The following is a 19337-nucleotide window of genomic DNA, read 5'->3' on the forward strand; positions in this document are numbered from 1 at the left end:
CACTGGCAACCTTTGAATTAAAAAATTAAATGGATTTTAACGCATAGCCACCCTTTTCCTGTCTGATAACGTAAATGTTTCACGGCTGATACTTTCAGTACGTAGTTGCGGGGGAAATATTTTTCGGGAGGGCAGTTTAAACCTCAGTAAAGGAGAGTTTCTCTCAAGAGCAGCGCGCACCGCAGCGCGGGGACCGCCCGCTCCGCTCCGCCCCGCTCCGCTCCGCCCCGCCGGGGCCGGCACTGGGCCCGGGACTGGCACTGGGACGGGGCCCGCTGCGCCGCGCTCCGCCCCGCTGCGCCCCGCCGGGCCCGGGAGCGGCTCAGTCGGCGGCGGGATGGGGCCGCGCTGGGCGCTCCTCGCCGCGCTCCTCCAGGCCGGCGGCGCCGCGGGCGGCGGGGTGAGTGCGCTGCCGGGGCTCGCCTCCCCCCCCCCCCCTTAGCTCCCTTTAACGCCTTCCCTCGCCCCGCTCCCTTTTGCTACGTTTTCCTGGCTTCCCGGAGCAATGACTAACCATCTTTCCGGGATTTTCATTAGAAGCGGGGTTGACTTTTCGGGCTGGTTTGCAATGTTTGTAAAGGCTACGAGTGTGCTGGCAAGTGCAGAGCGCAAGATCTGTATGTGTTTTACACCGTTGTTTAAACAGGAAGAGCTCGTTGTGCTTTATCGGATCGTTTCAAGCCATTCCCTATTTACATAGAAGAGCCCTTTAATTTACATCTAAGACCTGATGTGATCCAGCTGTGTCTGTTCTGTTTTATAGCCAGCTAGATTTCTGTTTGGCGGTGAATGTTTTTAACTGTTTAAACCAAAGAGCTTGATGAGATCTCTTTCACTTTGAGTTTATGCTGTGGGGGTATATTGACAGCATTTTTTCATCTTTTTTAAAGTGTACTGGGTTATGAAGATAAATGTGGAAACGATTCTGAGATGTCTAGATCATTGCTTTGTTATGGGATGTGCATGTTATTTGCGTATTTACTTAATTATTTTCATTTAGCCTTGATAAGACTAAATGGAAGAAGATGAGCAGGGTGTCAGAATGTATACTGAACCTGGAATTCAGTGGTCTTTTAAGGTGGAATGGGTGCTATAATGGGTTGATAATAGATTAGATTAATATTTTCAGCTGTATCTCAACCATTTTGAATTCAGCCCTGGCTTGTTAAGGTGACAGTATTTTGGACCTGGTTCCCTGAATACTTTGGACTGGACAGGATGGTGAAGGTAAGGAAGGGAGAGTCTCAGAACTGTAGCAGACCCTATCACCAAAATGTAACGGTAAAGTTGCCTCATGCTCCTTGCTGTCACCCTCAATAAAGGGCTGAGTGATTCAAAACGAATTAAGTCTTCTCTCAGCCAAACCATGATTCTGTAATGGTGGAAAGCATGGAGGAATTTTCAGCATCACTTTTCTCATTGTCCTCAGGGTTTTGCCAAACCAAAGAAAAGTCCATATATAACTTAAAAAAAAGCTTCAGAAACACTGTATCTGCCACAGAGCTGGAAAAAATCTGCCTGTTCTACCAATTTTTAAAAGTGACCAGTTAAAGTAAACTTAGTTTGGCTTTGCTGAGGGAGAGAATCCAGTAAAGCAATAGTTCTTGAGTGACACACTTTTTCTAGTTTTTCTCATTCAGCCTGAATTATCTGAAGCAGTCTAGCCTGGGTGTTACTCACAGGAACTGAACATAATTTTTGCCACTTTGAACAATTCAGTCACCAGATGCTTTTAATAGAAACTTTCTTGGTAGCCTGAAACCTAAATATCTGTCCTTTGCAAAGCTGTGCAATGTGCTGTGCAGTATAGTTGCTGATCTGTGCAGAAATCTGTTTCAAAATAATACCAAAATGCCATTTCCAGCATTTGGCCTAAAAGACACTTATCCCTTCTGGCAGTGTTTTTTGGCTGGTACCTTGGGCATCTTAAGAGGGTGACTAGGCAGGTCGCAACCTCTTGACACCTAGAAATAGGCTTATGCTGCTGAGTTTGATTTGTCCCTAGGGTGTGAGCTCTTCTGTGCCAGCTTTTGGCCTGGTCTCGTTAAGACACAGCTGCAGATAATCTGTCCAGTCCAGGTCCCAGTGTCCCCAAAGAAGACAAGTGTCTTGGTTTGGGTTTTGGCTCAGGTTTTCTAGTATTATTCCCTGTCTCCCTTATTGATTTCATGTGTGCGTGTAATGCAGAAGAACTCTAGCATTACAGGATATAAAAGAGGAATGAGGCCAGAAGTGGCAGGGTTTATACACTGAAGCCCTTGACAGGATTGCCAGATATAAACTCTGCTGAGCTTCAGTTAAGTATAAATGTACACACAATAGAAGGCAAAGGACACGTAATTTAAAATGTATACCCACTCAACAACACAGAAATAATCATTTTAAATTTTCCCAAGATATCATATTATAAGAAGTCTTTGTGGATGTGTTCCCTGCATTTTATAAAACAAAACTATGTCTTCTCTTTTACACCCTGAGGCTGTCTGTCTTCCTCACACAGTTTCATCTGTCATCTTTACACTTAGGGCTTACATATTTTCTCCGTTCCTACTCTGCTTTCAATATTAGGTATCAACCTGTCTCCATTAGGTGTGTCTTCCAGGATGTCTCTGTTTGAGCTCAGACTTAATGTGGCCAATCCTGACTTGCTGATCCTTCCTTGGGAACTTGCTCACCAGTTGCCCTTCCCTGACAGGTGATGAGGATGCGACCTGTCTTTCTGCCTTTCAGGCCTGCAATCTGTTGTTCCTCTTGCTTCCCCCCCTTGTTCATGTGAGTACCTTCGCTTTCTGCAGGGAAACTGTCGATTTTCAGGCACATCAGCTTTGACAGTCCCTGTTACTCTTAAGTATCAAATCTTGATTTAGTAGATAATTTCTTTTATTAAAGCAACATTTGGGAAAACAGACCAGCTTTTGGATACACAAGCCTGAAGTTTTGAAACAGAAGAGCTGATATCCTTGAAAATGTGTATGTTTTTCCAAATGTATACGTTTATGTAATAAAAGATATTATCTCTCCCTACAAACTTTGCCTTGCTTCTATTATTTTTGCATATTGTGAATAGGTTCCATATTCTATGCAGACTAATGTCATCCCTTTCAGGGAAAATGAACATACTCATATTATGATGGTGAGTGCCAATGTGAGTACCTCTAACAGTAAGGAAAAAGATACTGTTTTCTTCAGGGGAGGGGGAAGGTGGAATTGTAAATCTGTTTATCTGTGGCTATGCAGGACTCTTGCTTATACAACAACATTTACTTCTGCAAAATGCCTTAAACAGTTCATAGGTATTTTGTCTTTACAGACATAAATTAGAATATAGGATGTGAGAACAATTAACGTAAGAGAAACATAATCTTAGAGCAGTATTTGCAGGAAAGCAACTTTAAATGAAGCCTTATGCTTTGAGTATAGCTGGTACAGCCTGACACCCTGATATAACTTCCACTGATTTCAGTGAGACTTGCTATTATCTGTGACAAATTTAATCCTAAACAGAATTCATTCTCTACAGGACCAGTTTTAGATATTTGAAATATAATTCTGTGTTTTCCTGTCTTAGACTTATGCTCAGCAAACAGCATCTCTCTACCACAGGTCCTTTCCATAGAAACAGATTCATATGTCAGAGTCTTTGGTGACTTCATTGTGGTTTCATATGCGTAGAGAACGTTATATGCCAGATGTAGTTCCTGTTCAGATTCCTTTGTTTGACAGCTTGAATGTGAAGAAATCAACTGTAAGAAAAGGAAACCAATAAATATGTAGAAATTTGAGTTAGGATTGAAATGTGTGTTTACATCTTTGTTTTAAATGACGTCCTTAAGTAAAACTGAATGTTATGTAAATGGATGAGCACATATATAGCATTAGATGTCTTATTTCTCCTATTGAAGATGCTTAAATTTAATTAAACATAAAGTCCAAGAACATAGGGACAAACTGTAAGGCAGGAATTGAAGGAAATTTTCTTTATTCTAACTAGTACTCAGCACACAGGGAATGCCTTACATTATCACAGTGCAGTGAAAGCTAAGGCCTGGCCTGACCTTGGCCTTCCTCCCCAGTAGATAGAGTCAGGCTGGTGCGTTGGATCAGGTCTTTCTGATTTTGAAGAAGTGTGAATCCAAATCTGGATTTGAACTTTGTAACACAGGCTCAGCTCTGGTACAGACATTAGGGTCTCAGTTGTGGTTGACCTCTGCGTGACTGCGTGGGAGGGGACAGTCCATAAGCCCTTTCCCTCCGCTAGTGTTCCCTCCACTAGCACAGGTACAGCTGCAGCCTGAAAATCATGGGATACTGGCATGTACTCTGCTAGTTTTCTCTCCCAGGGGAGATAGGATATGGGGAATCTTGGAAACAATTGTACTTGAACACACATATTTGGAAGAGTCTGTACTAACCTTACAGCTGGATGGAGGCTGCTGCTGGCCTACTCCTCTCCAAATAGGATCGCCTATCTACTGGATGTCTGTAAGGCAGATAGGAAAATGATGCAAACAATGCAGGGACTCTGGGGAGAGAATCTTGAGTCACTGACGACTTGTACATAACTTCTCCATTATTGCGCAACGCACGGACATTGCAAAAGTATTTACTAGTGAGTTGCGTAGTCAAGGACAATCACAGTTTACTCAGTTCTGATTTGAGCAAATAGAGGCTACTCACCTTTCTTGTGCTGATATCCCAGCACAAGAACCAAGAGCTAAAAAAAGTTGCCTAATTTGATCAGTATGCATAGAGGTAGACCAAATTTGTTGTTTAATAATGTTCACGCCTCTGTCGCTAGATAGAGGAGACATTTTGCCTCTACTGGCATCCATCAGATTAAATGAAATCTTCCAAATTCATTTTGTCTGTACAAATGTCTTTAAAAGTCTGCTGTCATTAGACACTGCTACCTAATCTGAGAAATTTTAAGGCTAGCCCAAAAGATGCAATATAAGCTTTTCAGCATTTTCTTCCTCAAAAATGTTTCTCTGGGCTATTGTTACCTCGTTCATAACTGAGAACTTAACCTGAGAACAGGTTTTATTTTTGATTGTTTTCAGATGAGTCATATCAGACCATGAAAGGGTTTCATATTTACATAATTTTTAAATTCAGTGGGTTTTCCTTCTTATTTTCCATAATTAGGGAGCCCTTTAAATAAAAGGTTATTTTTCTTATCATAATCTACTTGCAGAACAGAGTCGCAGTAAAAGCAGAAGACAAAATAAGGACATACGGGACGTGCAAACAGCAATAAAATGTAAAGATTACGTGATAGATTCTGGTCCCCTGCTCTTTGTCAGTCTTTCAGCCCAAAGTAGCCAATAGACCTGAATGCCAGAGACTTCTGGTTTGGGGAGCAAATACTGCACCGTCCAACCCAGACCCTAAAATTGCTGAGATGGCTAGAAAAAGTGGAGTCTTCTTGTAGCCAAGGAAGCCAGGAGAGTTTTACACCAACTAAGAGGCCTACATTTGCTCCAGTAGAGTAGGAGATCTGGCCGTTGACCTTGACAGTAGTCTGATTAAACGAACTTACTTTGAAAATAACTACTGAAATTAATGGCATCCCCCCAGTGGGAGCAAAGCTGAGCTCATGTGCGTGTGTAAATTGTGTCTAAGTGAGTTACAAGTCATTTTTACTTTCCCATAATGTTCTTTAAGGATAGTTGGCAAGAAATTGTCAATTGTATGTCATCAAGAGCCACAGCTCATCAGATAAACTCTCAGGAAGATTGTATCAGTCAGTAGAGATATCCTTTCAAGCACGACTTGAGAGAAACAGATGTGAACCCATAGACCTAAGGTTTTCCTGTGACTTTAACTCTCAGGACAGTATTTACAGCAGATAACGCAGAGGATGAGGTAAGAACATTTCTTGCCGGGAAGCCTCACCAGCAGGATAATTTGTGATGTGGTTTGTTGTATTTCTCTCTTTTTCTGTGTGTGTGCTTGCAGTGAAGTTTTCAGATTAAAAATATGCTCAGTGTTTGTTTTAATGAAGTTTATTGTTGTGACTGCAAAAATGCAGCTACAGCACTTGATTTTTCTTCCCTTAATAAACAAGAAAAGAACTTAAACTAAAAGTACTTATGATGAGAGCAGAGCCCTTCTCCCCTTCTTCATCAGATTATAGTGTCAGCTCACATTTGCAAATGGTGTGGTTTCTCTATGACTTACTGCCCTTCCTGTGAGGGTACAGTACCAAGTCCAGCATTAGCAGTTGTCACTGAACCTAGAAGGTTTTGGAAAGTCTTATTTTTCTTTTTGAATTATTATGATTATTATTCTCATTGATAATGATGAAACTAATAATGTTGAAGCCAACCTCCTGGTTCTGCTTCAAAGTCTTCAATCCTCGAGCAAGCCACCTTTAAGTAAGCCCTCTTACTGCAAAGCAAAAGTGGAGGCCAGAGGAGTTTTTGGAGGCATTTGCGACTGCAGTATAGCTCCTGTAAAACTGGCTTTGTTCTCATCAAAAGACAAAAAGCAGAATTTGAAAAATTCAGTTTGTGCTCAGCAACTGAGTCTTATTTCACCTGCCCACCAGAAGCTCTGAGAGATAAAGGCAATACCTTGTTGAGCAATTGCAGATTTCAGGAAGCAGGTGGGATTTTTTTACATTAAAGTACAGTCCCTGTTTTCTGCTTGGGATATATGCTTTCTGTGTCAGCCTCTGAAGAGAGGCAGCCTGTTCTGGTGTTTGAGAAGAATGGTTTCTTGTCATTCTTCCCCACCCCACTGCAGTTTCTAGGCTGTTAAAAGGGTCTTCACTATTCTGTTTTTCAGTTTGCAACTTGACTGTTTATCGTTGATCTGTCTGTGAGAGAGTGAGGTGGGTATGGGTGAAACCCTACCCCAGTCTCTCTGGTTTTGAGTCTTCAGCTCAACTGACTGATCAGTGGAGATCAGAATCATCCTGATTCTGGTCAGTGTCACCAACTTTTGGTGTTTTAAATAGGAAGAGCTGTGAAACTTCTACCTAAATAGTTTGTCTTCCTTTTTTCTTTTCTCGAGTGAATATTCAAATTCAAGAAGGCTTTTCTCTGCCTTCGCATTCTAGGAAAAGGTTCTTTTTGACGGTGACCATTGAGTAGATGTGTCAAACCCTGTTTCTGATATACAGCTAGATAAGAAGTAAAATATTTCAACAAGCTGCTTAAGAAAATATTGGGTTCCTTTTAAGCAATTGTTGAGAGCGGGAAGTGCTAATCTACTTTGTCAGTAATGTGAAGACACAATAAATAATCAACATGTTGTTTCAGTAAGGAGGAAGGATATCTTCATTACCGGCCTCCAAAGAGCTTGTTCCTGTTTTGATTTCTCTTTTTAATTATATTTGTAAAGTACTTCTCTAAATGTGTATAGACTATACATGGAACAATCTCTTCAGACTGCAGGGAACTGAGCAGTGTCACATAGTTTTTGAACAGCATCCTTTTGATCTAGCAGGAAACTCCTACGTTTGTACTACCTAACATTAGCCTTTCTCTTTTATTCACACTGAGTACGTTTTTCCCCTTTGAAAACAGATGTCAGCTCCTCAAATATTTTGACATTTGTTCATTGAAGTCATTGAGATGTGCCGATTTATATGAGCTGAAAATTAAGTACAGTGTATTTTATGACTGTTTCATATGCACTTTTTTTAAGAGTACACAATTGCTCCTTTTCAGAAGAGGCAGTGCTGTTTTGGAGGACATCATTTTTTTCAAAACATCAAGGCCTCTCTGGTTCAGAAAGGAATCAGAAAGTATTTGGAATGATGAGGCTCTTTGAATCATGCCAGCTGAGAAAGAGTACTTAGCCCTTTGGTTTTGGGGATTCACTGGTGGCCAGCTGTGATGCTAACCCCATGTTTCCACTGTATTCTTCTGGCTATTAAACCTGGAGAAATCACTTTGGGCACTGTGACAAATTGAAGACAGATCTTCAGAAACGGAGGAACCTTTAAATGGTCTCAAAGTCTTGTTGAACTCAAGCCAGTTTGGTATGTTGAACTGTGAATGAGACATGCATTAATTATGGTAGCTTTTAAAGGCTTTGAACTTATAATCTGTCTTTATTGTGTTGAAAAAATGTGCCAGAAAGGTATAGAATTGTAGCTTTAACCTGTTTGTTTTCCTTATACTTTTTGGCCTCTGCTTCTTTCTATTTGGTCAGGCCTGGATCAGCATCTTGGAAAGGAAGGTGGTTATAATCGCACTGATCTTTAAATGTTTGTCTCTTTTGAATCTCTACATGACGGTCAGGATGGATGGACTTGTGATTCATGATTTTCCCTTTAATTTCTCCTAGGAATATTCCTTGCCTTATACACCACAGTTTGCACAGTGCAAGGACCCCAGCAGGGAATTCTATGAAGAAAGACTTAATAAATGTTGCAGTCAGTGCCCTCCAGGTAACTTATAATTTACACTATTACTTTACGTGGCCAAATTCAATCAATTTTCAGATGAGCACTGTATGTTTTGATTATTGACGCATGTGAAGAACATCAGAATTTTGCTGTTTTAATGCACTCTTAGCTAGAAGAACATAAAATGCTGTGACTGTAAAAATATCTGCAAGAGAAACACAATGTTTACCAGAATTGGAGTTTTGTTACAAGGTTAACCTAGTTGGGGCTTATCAGGAGAGTGACCTAGGCTGCTGAGCTCTTGTAAGTAAAAAGTAATTTTTAATTGCACGTTGTGTTTAAAAAAAAAAAAAAAAAGCAACAGCTAACTAATGAAATTACAAAAATTAAACAACACATATCGGACCAAAGCCCGGTAATAACACATGCATTGTAAAACAGGGTATGAGGTAGAGCTTAATTTCTGTACTTCAATAATATCACTTATATAAGGGGATTTCCGCTGGGCAGGTTAATCTATAATTGCTCATTAAGGAAGTTTTTTTTGTCTTTACTGTAAAGCAGCCACTGCAGACCACTGTTAGAGATAATACAGAGATACAAGAGTTCTGAAACTGTTTTTCTGATTTGAGTTGTCATGTCTTACACTCCAGTGATAATTATTAGTGATCTTTTGCTAGCAAACAGCTATTGAGTGCAGACATATGGGGGTGTTGAGTTTTTTTTTTTTTTTTTTTTTTTGGTAGTAGTGACATTCTGATATTTTAATAATAGAGTTTGTGCCAAAAGCTGTCATTATATGATGAAATTAGACACAGCAAAAAAATGCATATTTGTCTCATGACATGCTGAGCAAACAAAATTTGTCTCCATAAATGCTGAGTTCCTGTCAGAGAGATCCGGAAGTTTAAGCAGGAAACCAGAATATGCTGAAGCAGCCACAGTTGCTTGAATTAACAAAAAATGTCTAGATCGATCTGTCAAACTTCCTTTGTTAAAAACACAATGGAGGCAAAGATGATGATTCATAATTAAAACCTCTATCTATTCCAGTAAATGGTGGTCAGTCTGTAATATGACTCTGTCCCCAACTTTTAATTTTTCAGAATAACAAACTCTGGACAACAATTTGTAGGAAACCTAACATATTTACTTTTGTTATTGTGATTTTGAAATGTTTTTACCATAATTTAACAAAAAATTGGAGCCTAAATCATTAGCAGGATATGGGAGGCAGTATTTTAAGTTTTAAATAAGTATACTCAAAAACAAAGTCTTTGGCAATAGTTTCCATGGCTCATCTCCAGCCCTCTTTTTGGAGAACAGAAGTTCTCCAAAAAGCTCCAAATACTTTCTCAGTGATGGCTCCTGCTTTCTGATGATATATTCCAGGTTATTTTTGTATAGGATGTGAGACATTGACTTTTATCTTCTTCATCCTTTCAAGCAAGGAGGGAATGGCTGAGCTGAGGTGCTTCCCTTTCTTTAAAAAGGATATGTTGGAGCTTATGTTTATTTGTTCCCACCATTACACTGTTTACTCATTCCCACCACTACACTGAACTCTGTCTTCAGTGAGAAGAGTTGGTGGAAAGAGTAGCAGTGGTTTTCCTAGTAACCATCTGCCAAAAACCTAAGTGTTCACCTCACTGCGTTCCTGGAGAAACCATCTTTGACAGCTTTTGATTTCATTTAGAGTGCCAGTAGCCTCAGAAACTCATTGCTTTGATCTGTTAGCACTCGCTGAAGATGTTCAGTTTCAAAGGTCATTGTGGAGGCATAAGGAACAGAGCAGTGCAAACGATGAAAGAGGCATTTAAAATTTTTCCTAATTATTCACTCAAATCCCAGGGCCTCCTCCGAGATTGTTTGCTGGGTCCCTTTTCACTCCTGTAGTGGTTCAGGGACAGTCATTGTAGGATTCTTTTCTGGCTTTGCCATTGCTCTGCTAACAACTTTTAGGTGAAGGAAAAAGAATAAGCATCTGTGAAGAGCTAGAGCTCATGTCCTTTCAGTAGTGACAAGTGGTGAAGTTTTAATTCAGGTCTGTTTGTGATAATGATACTTATTATGCCTTCTTCACTTGCTGTTCTTAAGGGTAGTAAGGGCCTCACCCAGATTCATCATTCTAGCATGTGCCTGACTTTCAGCATAAAGCAACATCCTATGTGTTTCATGACAAAACACATCTTCTGTGAGGGTAGAAAAGTGTTTTTTCTTATGTACTGTGGTAACTGCATCTAAGCACATGCCAAGATTTTCTTTCAGGATTGATGCCTTTTTGCTTTAAGGATGTCTGGAAGTCACTGAATTGAATGTAGGAAAAGGTGTCAAACACAAATGACATAGAAGAGGTCAGATTTTCCCTGTGTATACATGCAATCCCCATTTAAATTAGAACCTGCTTGGTGCGTGCTACCTGTCTGATAGTGGCAGTCAAGGGAAAAGTTTTGTACAGCTAAGAATGAAACTTATCTTAATTCCTAGTGATTCCTAGTGATGAGATTTTACTGTTTTTTCCAGGCCAATATAAGTTAGAGAGCTGCACTGACAGTGTGGACACACGGTGCAGTCCCTGTGGACCTAACTCATATACAGAGATATGGAATCGGTCTCCTCAGTGCTTTGCCTGCTTACCACCTTGCAGGAAAGGTAGGCCTGAATTATTAAAGGGACTTTTGTGCCTTTAACAGCCTGCTCCAAGAGTTGACTTGGTTTAATCTGGTCTCTTCTCCTAAGAAAACTCCGCAAGGATTTGGATCTATCACTTGTATATTCCCAATGAACATTTTTCATTCTCATGTTTTTTATACTGATAAGATTTTGGAAGAAAGACAGGGAAAAGTCCTGTAGACCATTAGCACTCTCCTTTCTTTTTACGTCCTAAAGATTTGACGGCAGTCTTGTATACTTGGAAACTAAGGCACTCTATCCCTAAAATAGACGCAAATGTCTTTAGTAGAGTCACTTCCTGCCTATACTGTCCGGCCAGTGGAGCTAAGACCTGACTTTCACAGGGGTAAGTGGACAATTCTGTTTCTAGCATCCAGTCATTCCTCGGTCTGTCTGCTGGGCTGCCAACAGCAAAACACCAGTTGTGATAATCCTATATTATTTTTATTTCATTTGCTAAGCGGCATAGTCAGTGAAAGGATGCTGGTTCAGTTCATTATAGGGAGCTTAATAGTACATGAAGTAGATGATACATCTGTATGTTGGTCTAATAGACAATGTGGACTAACAAATCCATTCATATCATTCCCTGGTGTTTCTAAAGGAAACTGATATAGAAAAGTATCTATCTGACTCATCAGTGTTAAGGATCCAATCCAAAGTCATTTGAAGGAGCTTTGGTCTGATCTAAATAGATAATCTTACAAAACTGATTAATAGAGGCTGAAAATGTCCATAATAAGGTTTCCAATTACTTTAAATATAGTTGCATGATCTGCATAGACTACAAATCTTAGTATGGCCTCCAGATACTGCAGTGATGAGCACAGATAACACAAATATGTATATTTATGATCATGATACAACTGTAGGTACAGAGTTCCAAATGTAAATTCTCCAAATGCAAATTTGACCTCTAAAGGAGAAGCAACTCTTCAGAAAATACAGATGTTGGGCATGTAACTTTTTTTTTTTAATCATGGTACACTAGTCAGAGGCTGCAAAATTGTCTTCAGTTTTTGCTATATGTACATCACCTCACAGTCACTTAAAACATTGCAGACAGTGGTTTTAATTGTTGCTAATGGCATCTTGTCTTTTTCTTGTTTAAAAAACAGGTTTTGTGCAGGTTCAAACGTGCACAAAGTCACAGGACAGAATCTGTAGCTGCCCACCCAATGAGTACTGCATTTCAAAAATATATGAGTACTGCAAAATATGTAGGGTGCATAAGAAGTGTGGAAAAGGTTACCGAGTTTCCAAAAAAGGTAATTTAATTCTGAACACTCAGAATCTACATGCAAAATAGCTTTACTGTATGAAGAGGGTTATTTTTACCGTAATAGTCCATAAATATTTCCTAATATGCCTTGAACTCAGTAAATTACAGGAATAATGTATTTTAATGCCATGCAGTTATGTATTCTTTCTAATGCAATCATTATCTTAGCAAGGAGGCAGTAAATAGAGCAACAATGTTCTCAAGAGGCATATTGAAAGGGACAAAATATCTTGATCTTTTATTATCATATATCATGAAGTTCCCTGATCCAACTTAATTTTCCTTTGTTTTGCTGCACTGTGTGATTTCTTTCATACAAGTGACTCAGATTCAGGACCACATAATTCCTGCTTAAAACCTTAAAACAGGCCTTCAGGTTGAATTTAGGATATAGTAAGTAATGATGACTCTATGCTGTTGTGCAGAGGAATTAATTTCTCTTTATTAGATGATGAAATTTACCGCTCTGACAGTGTAGTTGTCTCAAGATGAAAACAATATTCAGAGAGGTGGATTGCCTATTAATTGTATGAAATTAAGAAACACTTGAGCCAAAATTGCAGCAGAATGGTATAGGTGGTCAGCCTCTTAGGGACTAGCAAAAAGGCTCAGCATTGTCTGTAGTGCTACATTTTAACTTTTTTGTAGGTTTTAACAGTCTTTGAAAAAGACTGAGTATCAAGGGCACAGAAGTAACAGCTGATGAATCTTCTGCTTTGTGTTTGGGTGGGATGTTTCATATTAATTGCTTTTGTGACAGTCACAGTCTGTATTTTGTGTACTGCCTCTGTATCGCTTCCAGGATCTGTACCACAGACCTTGATTATTCATTCTTGGTTCTCACTAGATGACTAACTGGAGTTTTTCTATTTGTGTAAAGGAACAGACAGCACAGATACAGAATGTAAACCTTGTCCTCCTGGAACTTTTTCAGATGAAGAATCTTACAATACCAGCTGTATACCGCATACAGTGTAAGCCAGCATTTCTGTCTAATAGCAACCTTTAACTGTGCCTAGGGTTGATTTCTTTTCTAACCTCTCTTTTTGTTTCTTGCAGTTGTAAATCAGTGGCTATTCCAGGAAACAGCATGAATGACACTGTTTGCAGTGACTCAGGAATAGTGTTTGCCACAGCTCTACCTCACACTTATGTGAAACCCATCCTGACCCAAAGCTCAACTTCTACCAGACCTGAAATATTAACTCGACCTGTCATTCTAAGCACTGCACCTGATATGTCTCATATCATTGGTGAGTTATTAATTCTTTCAAAGTCATTTTTGTCTGACTAGGAAGCAAGGTTGCATTTAGTTCTCAGTTTCTTTCAGAGACCAATTACCTGTACCCAGACAGAACCTCAGAACAGCAGAGTTAATTCAATAGGACTCTGCTTGTATTGAGTTGCATATTATTTACCTATATATCTGCCCTGCCTCAGTGCATTCTACAGTCCTCATAATTCTGGCAATATTTCCAAAAAGTGCAGAACTAGACTATGCAATGCATTTCCTGAGAATTGCTGCTGTGAAGGGGTAGCTGGTAGAAAGGGCTTGCATCTTAGATTCTAGGCTGAGGCGAACTTGACTTACCGATCCTCCTGGAAAGTGGCTTTTGGAGACTTCTGGCAGCCTTTCCCAGGATAGGAAATCCTTATAGCATTGATAAGCGCGGACATATTCTCTGCTGTTCACAGGCTGTCCTGCAGGCATATGTGTTCAGGAGCATTCTGGGCTGCCTGGCCTTATACTTAATGAACTGTTGCTAGCCTAGTGAGGCTCCTATTGTGTCTGAGGCCAGAAATCTGTCCTCACTTTTCAGCACAGGAAAATTCAATTTTATGAAGTTGTGGAGACTGAAATGCGACCTTGGTACTCAATAATCCGACATCAAATGTGAATGTCAGACACAGCGGCTACTTGTAAATTTAACTTTTATAGTCATGGACAGAAACTATGAAACTACTTGTTTCTAATTCTCTCCTTTGGCAGATGGACCTGCTAAATAACTTACCTTTCTTTTTTTATTTTCAGGATCAGTAACAGGGCCATTGTTTTTGGTCTTGATAATCACTGTTTTGGGATATTGCTTAGTCTCCAAAAAAAAAGGTAAGATTCATGCAGTGAAATAAACAATTCTGTAAGCATCAGAAATAATAACACCTGGTTTCCTACTAATTTGAGCCTAGTGGTTGACTGATTTTAGTGTCTTAGAAGGTGCTAGCTTCGAAGTTTTTCTCATGGCCGGATATGGATGCAAGCTCACTAATGTGCAGATTCTTTGATGTCTAATAATATGCGAGTTCACTATTTATTTATTTTTATTTTTTTACAAGGGGAGAGGATGTTTATTTGCATGTCCTGGTTCACTGGCTGGTAACCTAGCTTCAGGAAACTTTCAGGAAAGTTCAGAGGAACTTTTGACCTCATTCCTCTGTTATATTTGGGTTGAATTGGCCAAAGGATTCAAAGGTCAATAGGAGAAAGAGAGACTAATGAAAAACTCATGCAAAGCACCGTGTTCACATAAACTTTGCAGCCACAGAAAACCAGAATAGAAAAAATACTCTGAAGGATTCCATATGCATTTATATTAAATGTTTCTTTATTAGATCACATGGGGTGAAATTCATCTCAATATGGGGATATGAAGCAGGTGCCCTATTCAGATCTCTTATTCCTTAGATTATAGATAGTTGTCTAAACATGCAACATCCCAGTGGAGTTGGACAACTGTGCAGCAATCTCCTACTGCAGCTTATTAAATATTTTGTGCTTCATCATTTAGGTATTAGACATTACCAGATGTTATTACTATCATTTTACTGTCATGGACATATTTTATTGTTACTGGTACCTTTTCTCATTGACACTGTACTAAAGAAAAATGATTGTTTAATTCATGCACGGAATCCTCTTTGTTCACTGGCCAAATTCAGTGCACTTTACAAAATTAGTGCAATACAAAAATTTACAAAATTTACAAAATTATAAACCAGCATGCACTAGCAATCTGGCTTCCTCCACAGAGCATAGAGGAAATAAAACTAAATGTACATTGGAGTTTACTCTAGCAGCAGAGGGTATCACTCAGGCTAGTTAAGAGGGAAGCTTTTGCAACTTAAACAAATTTTGCTGTTAATGAACTCTTTCCTCACTTGCAGCGCTTTTATATTCTCCATCAACTAGAGAAGCAGATCTGGTGAGTGTGACTCATTCATTTCTTTTCATCTTCTCCATTTCTTTAATAGTTATATAGAAAGCATGCCATCTTAACTAATTACCAGTATAAGAAAATTGCACAGCAGAAAGCTAAAACTGTAGTGAGGAGGGGCTGGTTTGGTCCCCAAATTAGTGCCTAAGATATACCTGTCCTGACTGACCCATCCTCACATTATTTCAGGCTATTTAGCCATATAACATAGGTGTGATTCAGAGCCTTGTTCCCTAGATAATCAGTAAAGTGTTGTAGATGCCTTCAGGAGACAGATTTATTTTGTTGAATACCGGATGAGCTAGTATGAATTTTATTTACGGTTATCACTGTGCAAATGGAGATTATCAGTAGTTTCTTTAGATACCTAAGTGCTGACCATTTTTTTGTTAGTATTTTTTTTAAAGGTTAATGTTCTGCATTTTTCTGCAAATATTCCAGCCTTTTTGCCCTACAGAGAAGCAGTGTGACAAAAAAATAAGAAATACAGGATCACAGAACTCCAGTAACTCCGAACAGGAGGAACAGCATCTCTTAGAAACTCCGGGGTCAAGCAGTAGCTCTCTGAATAATCCAGATGGGTCTACAAGGGTCAGTGTAATAAGTAACAAGAACAATGAAAAGAAAGAAACAGAAGGATTTCAGCAACAACATTCAGCCACAGAAGGTTGTAAGCTTCACAGTGGAGGCAGACACAACTCTGCAAGTTCAGGTAAGAGTCTGTCAAAGATCATATATCAGAATGTTCCAGAACCTCTTGAAATTTGATTATCAGTTATGAGTTTTTTGGCAGAAGTTTAAATGGCAGTGTAAAACATCAGAGCCATGTTCAGCAGAGAGAGTATTTAGGAACTTTTTAAAGGAGAAGTGGTTGCTTTAAGTTGTCAGCCTGGAACAGTAAAGACAGTGTGCTCAGTGTGCTCAGCTGCAAAACTGTTTTTTGAAGACTAGGGAATCAGTGTAATGGTAGGCATGTTCCTGTGAGTGGGAGAAAGAGACAAAGGGAGCAGTAAGAAAAGATGATTGGCAAAGGCATCTGAAATGGAATGGGGATTAAGAAAAAAGAAACAGATGGACAGGGAGTTGACTGTGATCCAGGTCTCTGTATTAGTAGTTTTCTTTTGTTTTAATCCCTGGGATGATAATGTAGATTTTATTGTATCAAAAAAAAAATTAAAAGTTGCAGAATCAACTCCACCAGCTTGCATAAATTGCAAGCAAGGAGAAGTTAGAGTCTATTTTAACTGTAAGTCAAAGAACCGGATAAAGAATCCAACCATTCTACTCTGGGTTTCATTCTTCCATGCTTAATGTGTTTTTTGTTTATTTGATAGAACACTCTGGTAATGGAGGAACACAGGTGAATGTGACTTGTATTGTTAAAGTATGTAATTCGGACTGCAGTTCCCAGTTCCCAGAACAGACTAGTTCATCTAGCATGGATTATGGAAATACTCCCCATTATTCTCCAACAGGGGAAGAAGTTCCCCTTTCAAAAGAAGAAAACCGCTTGAAAAAAGAAACTGAAATTCAGATCTCAGTGGAAACCGAGGACAATTTACTTCAAGACTTACTTCCAGAAGAAAAGAAGTTTCCTCTGGGTATTCAAGATGTGGGGATGAAAACTAGTTAAAGGAGATTACAGATCATGTATTGATTGACTGATAAAATTCATCGAACAACCTCTGAGCTTCTAAAATAAACATTATGTTAAATGTAGCATTCCTACAGAGACTTGAAATCTCAGATGAACATAAACATGGGAGTTTTTGAGGTTTTAAACCTTTTTTTTTGTCAGCCTTGAGACTCAAAAGACGATCTTTGCAGTTTATAAGAAGCTACCACTTTTTTAATGCTTTCTTTCCTTTTAAACTTAATGCCCTACTCTTCCCTTTTTTCTGTGATACATCTTGACCATACCCGAGAGAGACCTTTGTTAGCTTTGAAAAGGAACTGTTTTCTAACTTTATGCCACTGACTTTTCTGCTGAGACTTCTTGTGATGATAATTTGGGTTCATATATACTACCTGTTGAGAACATGACTGCAACCAGCCCTTCTAAGAGACTGGAATTAAATGATCAGTCATCTAATGCTAATAAGCTATTCAAGTGGTTTTAAATTTAAAACTATTCCATTCAACTTCCTATCTTCATGTACGTATTTCTACTAGCCCTTTGGATATTTTTTATTATTATGATTTGCTTCCTTTCATCCTTGGACCAAACTTTACAATTCAAGCTTAAGTATATTGAGGAGCAAAATCTTTTACAGCAGTTTTTATACTAGATTACAACTATTCTGTTATTTCATTAGCTGTACATATTTAGAAAAAGAAATCTAGATTAACTAGTTGTTATCTTGAAGTAGACAGTAAATTCCTTTTATTGATGGTTCTAAAGTCTGACATCTTCGTGTCATGGCTGTTTTAATATGGTTCCCTGACTGATTCTGACCTCATTTTTGAGGTTATCAAGGTTAACCATAAACGCAAAATATTTTTCTCTACATTACAGTGAACATTAGAGAAGATCCAGACAGCTCACCCCCTTTCACCTCAGGTAAAGGACTATCTCTTGATGATTGCATGGCATAATCTGTGAAAAGTGGAATTGATTCAAACCTCAGAACCAGAAAATCCTGTTGTCCTCCACTTGTTGATCCACGCTGAAGATCCATCCACCTCTTAAAAAAAATTAGTAGAGGTTCTTCTTGAATTCATGCTTTTGGAATTCAGTTTCTAGGACTGCATTTCCCATAGTTATGCTTTATGTATGTGGATTAACTGACACTTGTGGTGTCTATATTCAACCAGAATTTGTAATATGTTGTCTGAATTATATTTAAGTGAAATCAGACAGCAGTCATAATTTTTTCATTTATTTCACAAAAACATACTGGCTTACCTCAAGAGTAACTAAATGCATTTGTTGTTTCTGAGGCCTTAGGTTGAAAAAGGATATCTTGGAATAGAATAGCATTTATTCTACAACTACAGAAGAGAGTCAGAACTGAGTTTATGTGGAAGCTTAAAATTTATATTTCTGTCAAGTTTATTCACATTTTCTCTGGAACTGAGAAATGGCAAACAGACTTTTAATCCTACTATGAAAACTTTGTAGAATGGTATTTTAAACTTGTACTTGAAGATAATTTTCAGAAAAGATGCAAAGATCTACAAAATGGAAACACTGATACTATTACAAAATTGCAGGATTTATGCAAGAAAAGTACCTAATTTTATATGTTGCTTTGAACCTCCTGCACTGTACTGAACATTTTCATATCTTGTTCATCAGCTCCCAGTATTGGGACCACGTTGAAGAAGCAGCTGAAGATTTTTGAAGAAGTTTAAAAAATGTTTAAAAAAGTTTACTGCTTATGGCAGTAAATTCATTGGGTTTTCAAATTATGGAGCTGCATGGTAGAAGGAAAATCCAAGTTTTATGTTGAAAGTGTGAAAAATGGGCTTGTATTTGTTTATAAAGAGTAAAAAAAGTCTATATTTTTATAATGATGTATGTCTTTACATTAAAATTCTTATTTTTAGAAGGGGTTGTTTCATTTCACAGTTTGAACTACTGTGTTCAAAACAATTTTATTTCTCTCATTGTTACTGCCTAATTTAAAGGAGGATTGATCAACTGCCATCTCATTAACCACTGCCTGCGCATAGGCACTAGGATTAATGTTATGGAGAATTCTGTAAATAGACGTTCTTTTTTCATTGAGTAGGTTTCTTTCATGGAGCAGATTTAAAAAGTCACAATTGCGACCTCCAGTCTGGGCAAATGGATCTTTAATACTATGAA

At 38.6% G+C, this 19337-nt stretch overlaps 1 protein-coding gene across 5 annotated transcripts; it reads left to right on the forward strand.

Moving 5' to 3' along the window:
• The first annotated feature begins 307 nt into the window (after positions 1–307).
• On the forward strand, positions 308–19010 carry TNFRSF1B (TNF receptor superfamily member 1B). Of its 5 annotated transcripts, none has more exons than XR_010886375.1 (11): positions 308–400; positions 8299–8401; positions 10883–11011; positions 12151–12300; positions 13195–13288; positions 13374–13567; positions 14347–14421; positions 15477–15514; positions 15968–16238; positions 16861–18086; positions 18825–18837. XR_010886375.1 is itself a non-coding variant. In XM_067310991.1 (11 exons), exons 1-11 carry the CDS (start codon positions 338–340, stop codon positions 18878–18880), a joined length of 1218 nt encoding a protein of 405 aa, XP_067167092.1. In that variant the 5' UTR covers positions 308–337; the 3' UTR covers positions 18881–19010. The 5 variants fall into 5 exon arrangements, 4 of the variants coding, with proteins under 4 accessions (XP_067167092.1, XP_067167093.1, XP_067167090.1 ...); XM_067310991.1 differs by having other exon boundaries at positions 18042–18086; positions 18825–19010; XM_067310992.1 differs by lacking the exon at positions 16861–18086 and having other exon boundaries at positions 18825–19010.
• The last annotated feature ends 327 nt before the right edge of the window (positions 19011–19337 follow it).

The sequence above is a fragment of the Apteryx mantelli genome, chromosome 26, assembly GCF_036417845.1.
Source record: "Apteryx mantelli isolate bAptMan1 chromosome 26, bAptMan1.hap1, whole genome shotgun sequence".
In the NCBI taxonomy this organism is placed as follows: domain Eukaryota; kingdom Metazoa; phylum Chordata; class Aves; order Apterygiformes; family Apterygidae; genus Apteryx; species Apteryx mantelli.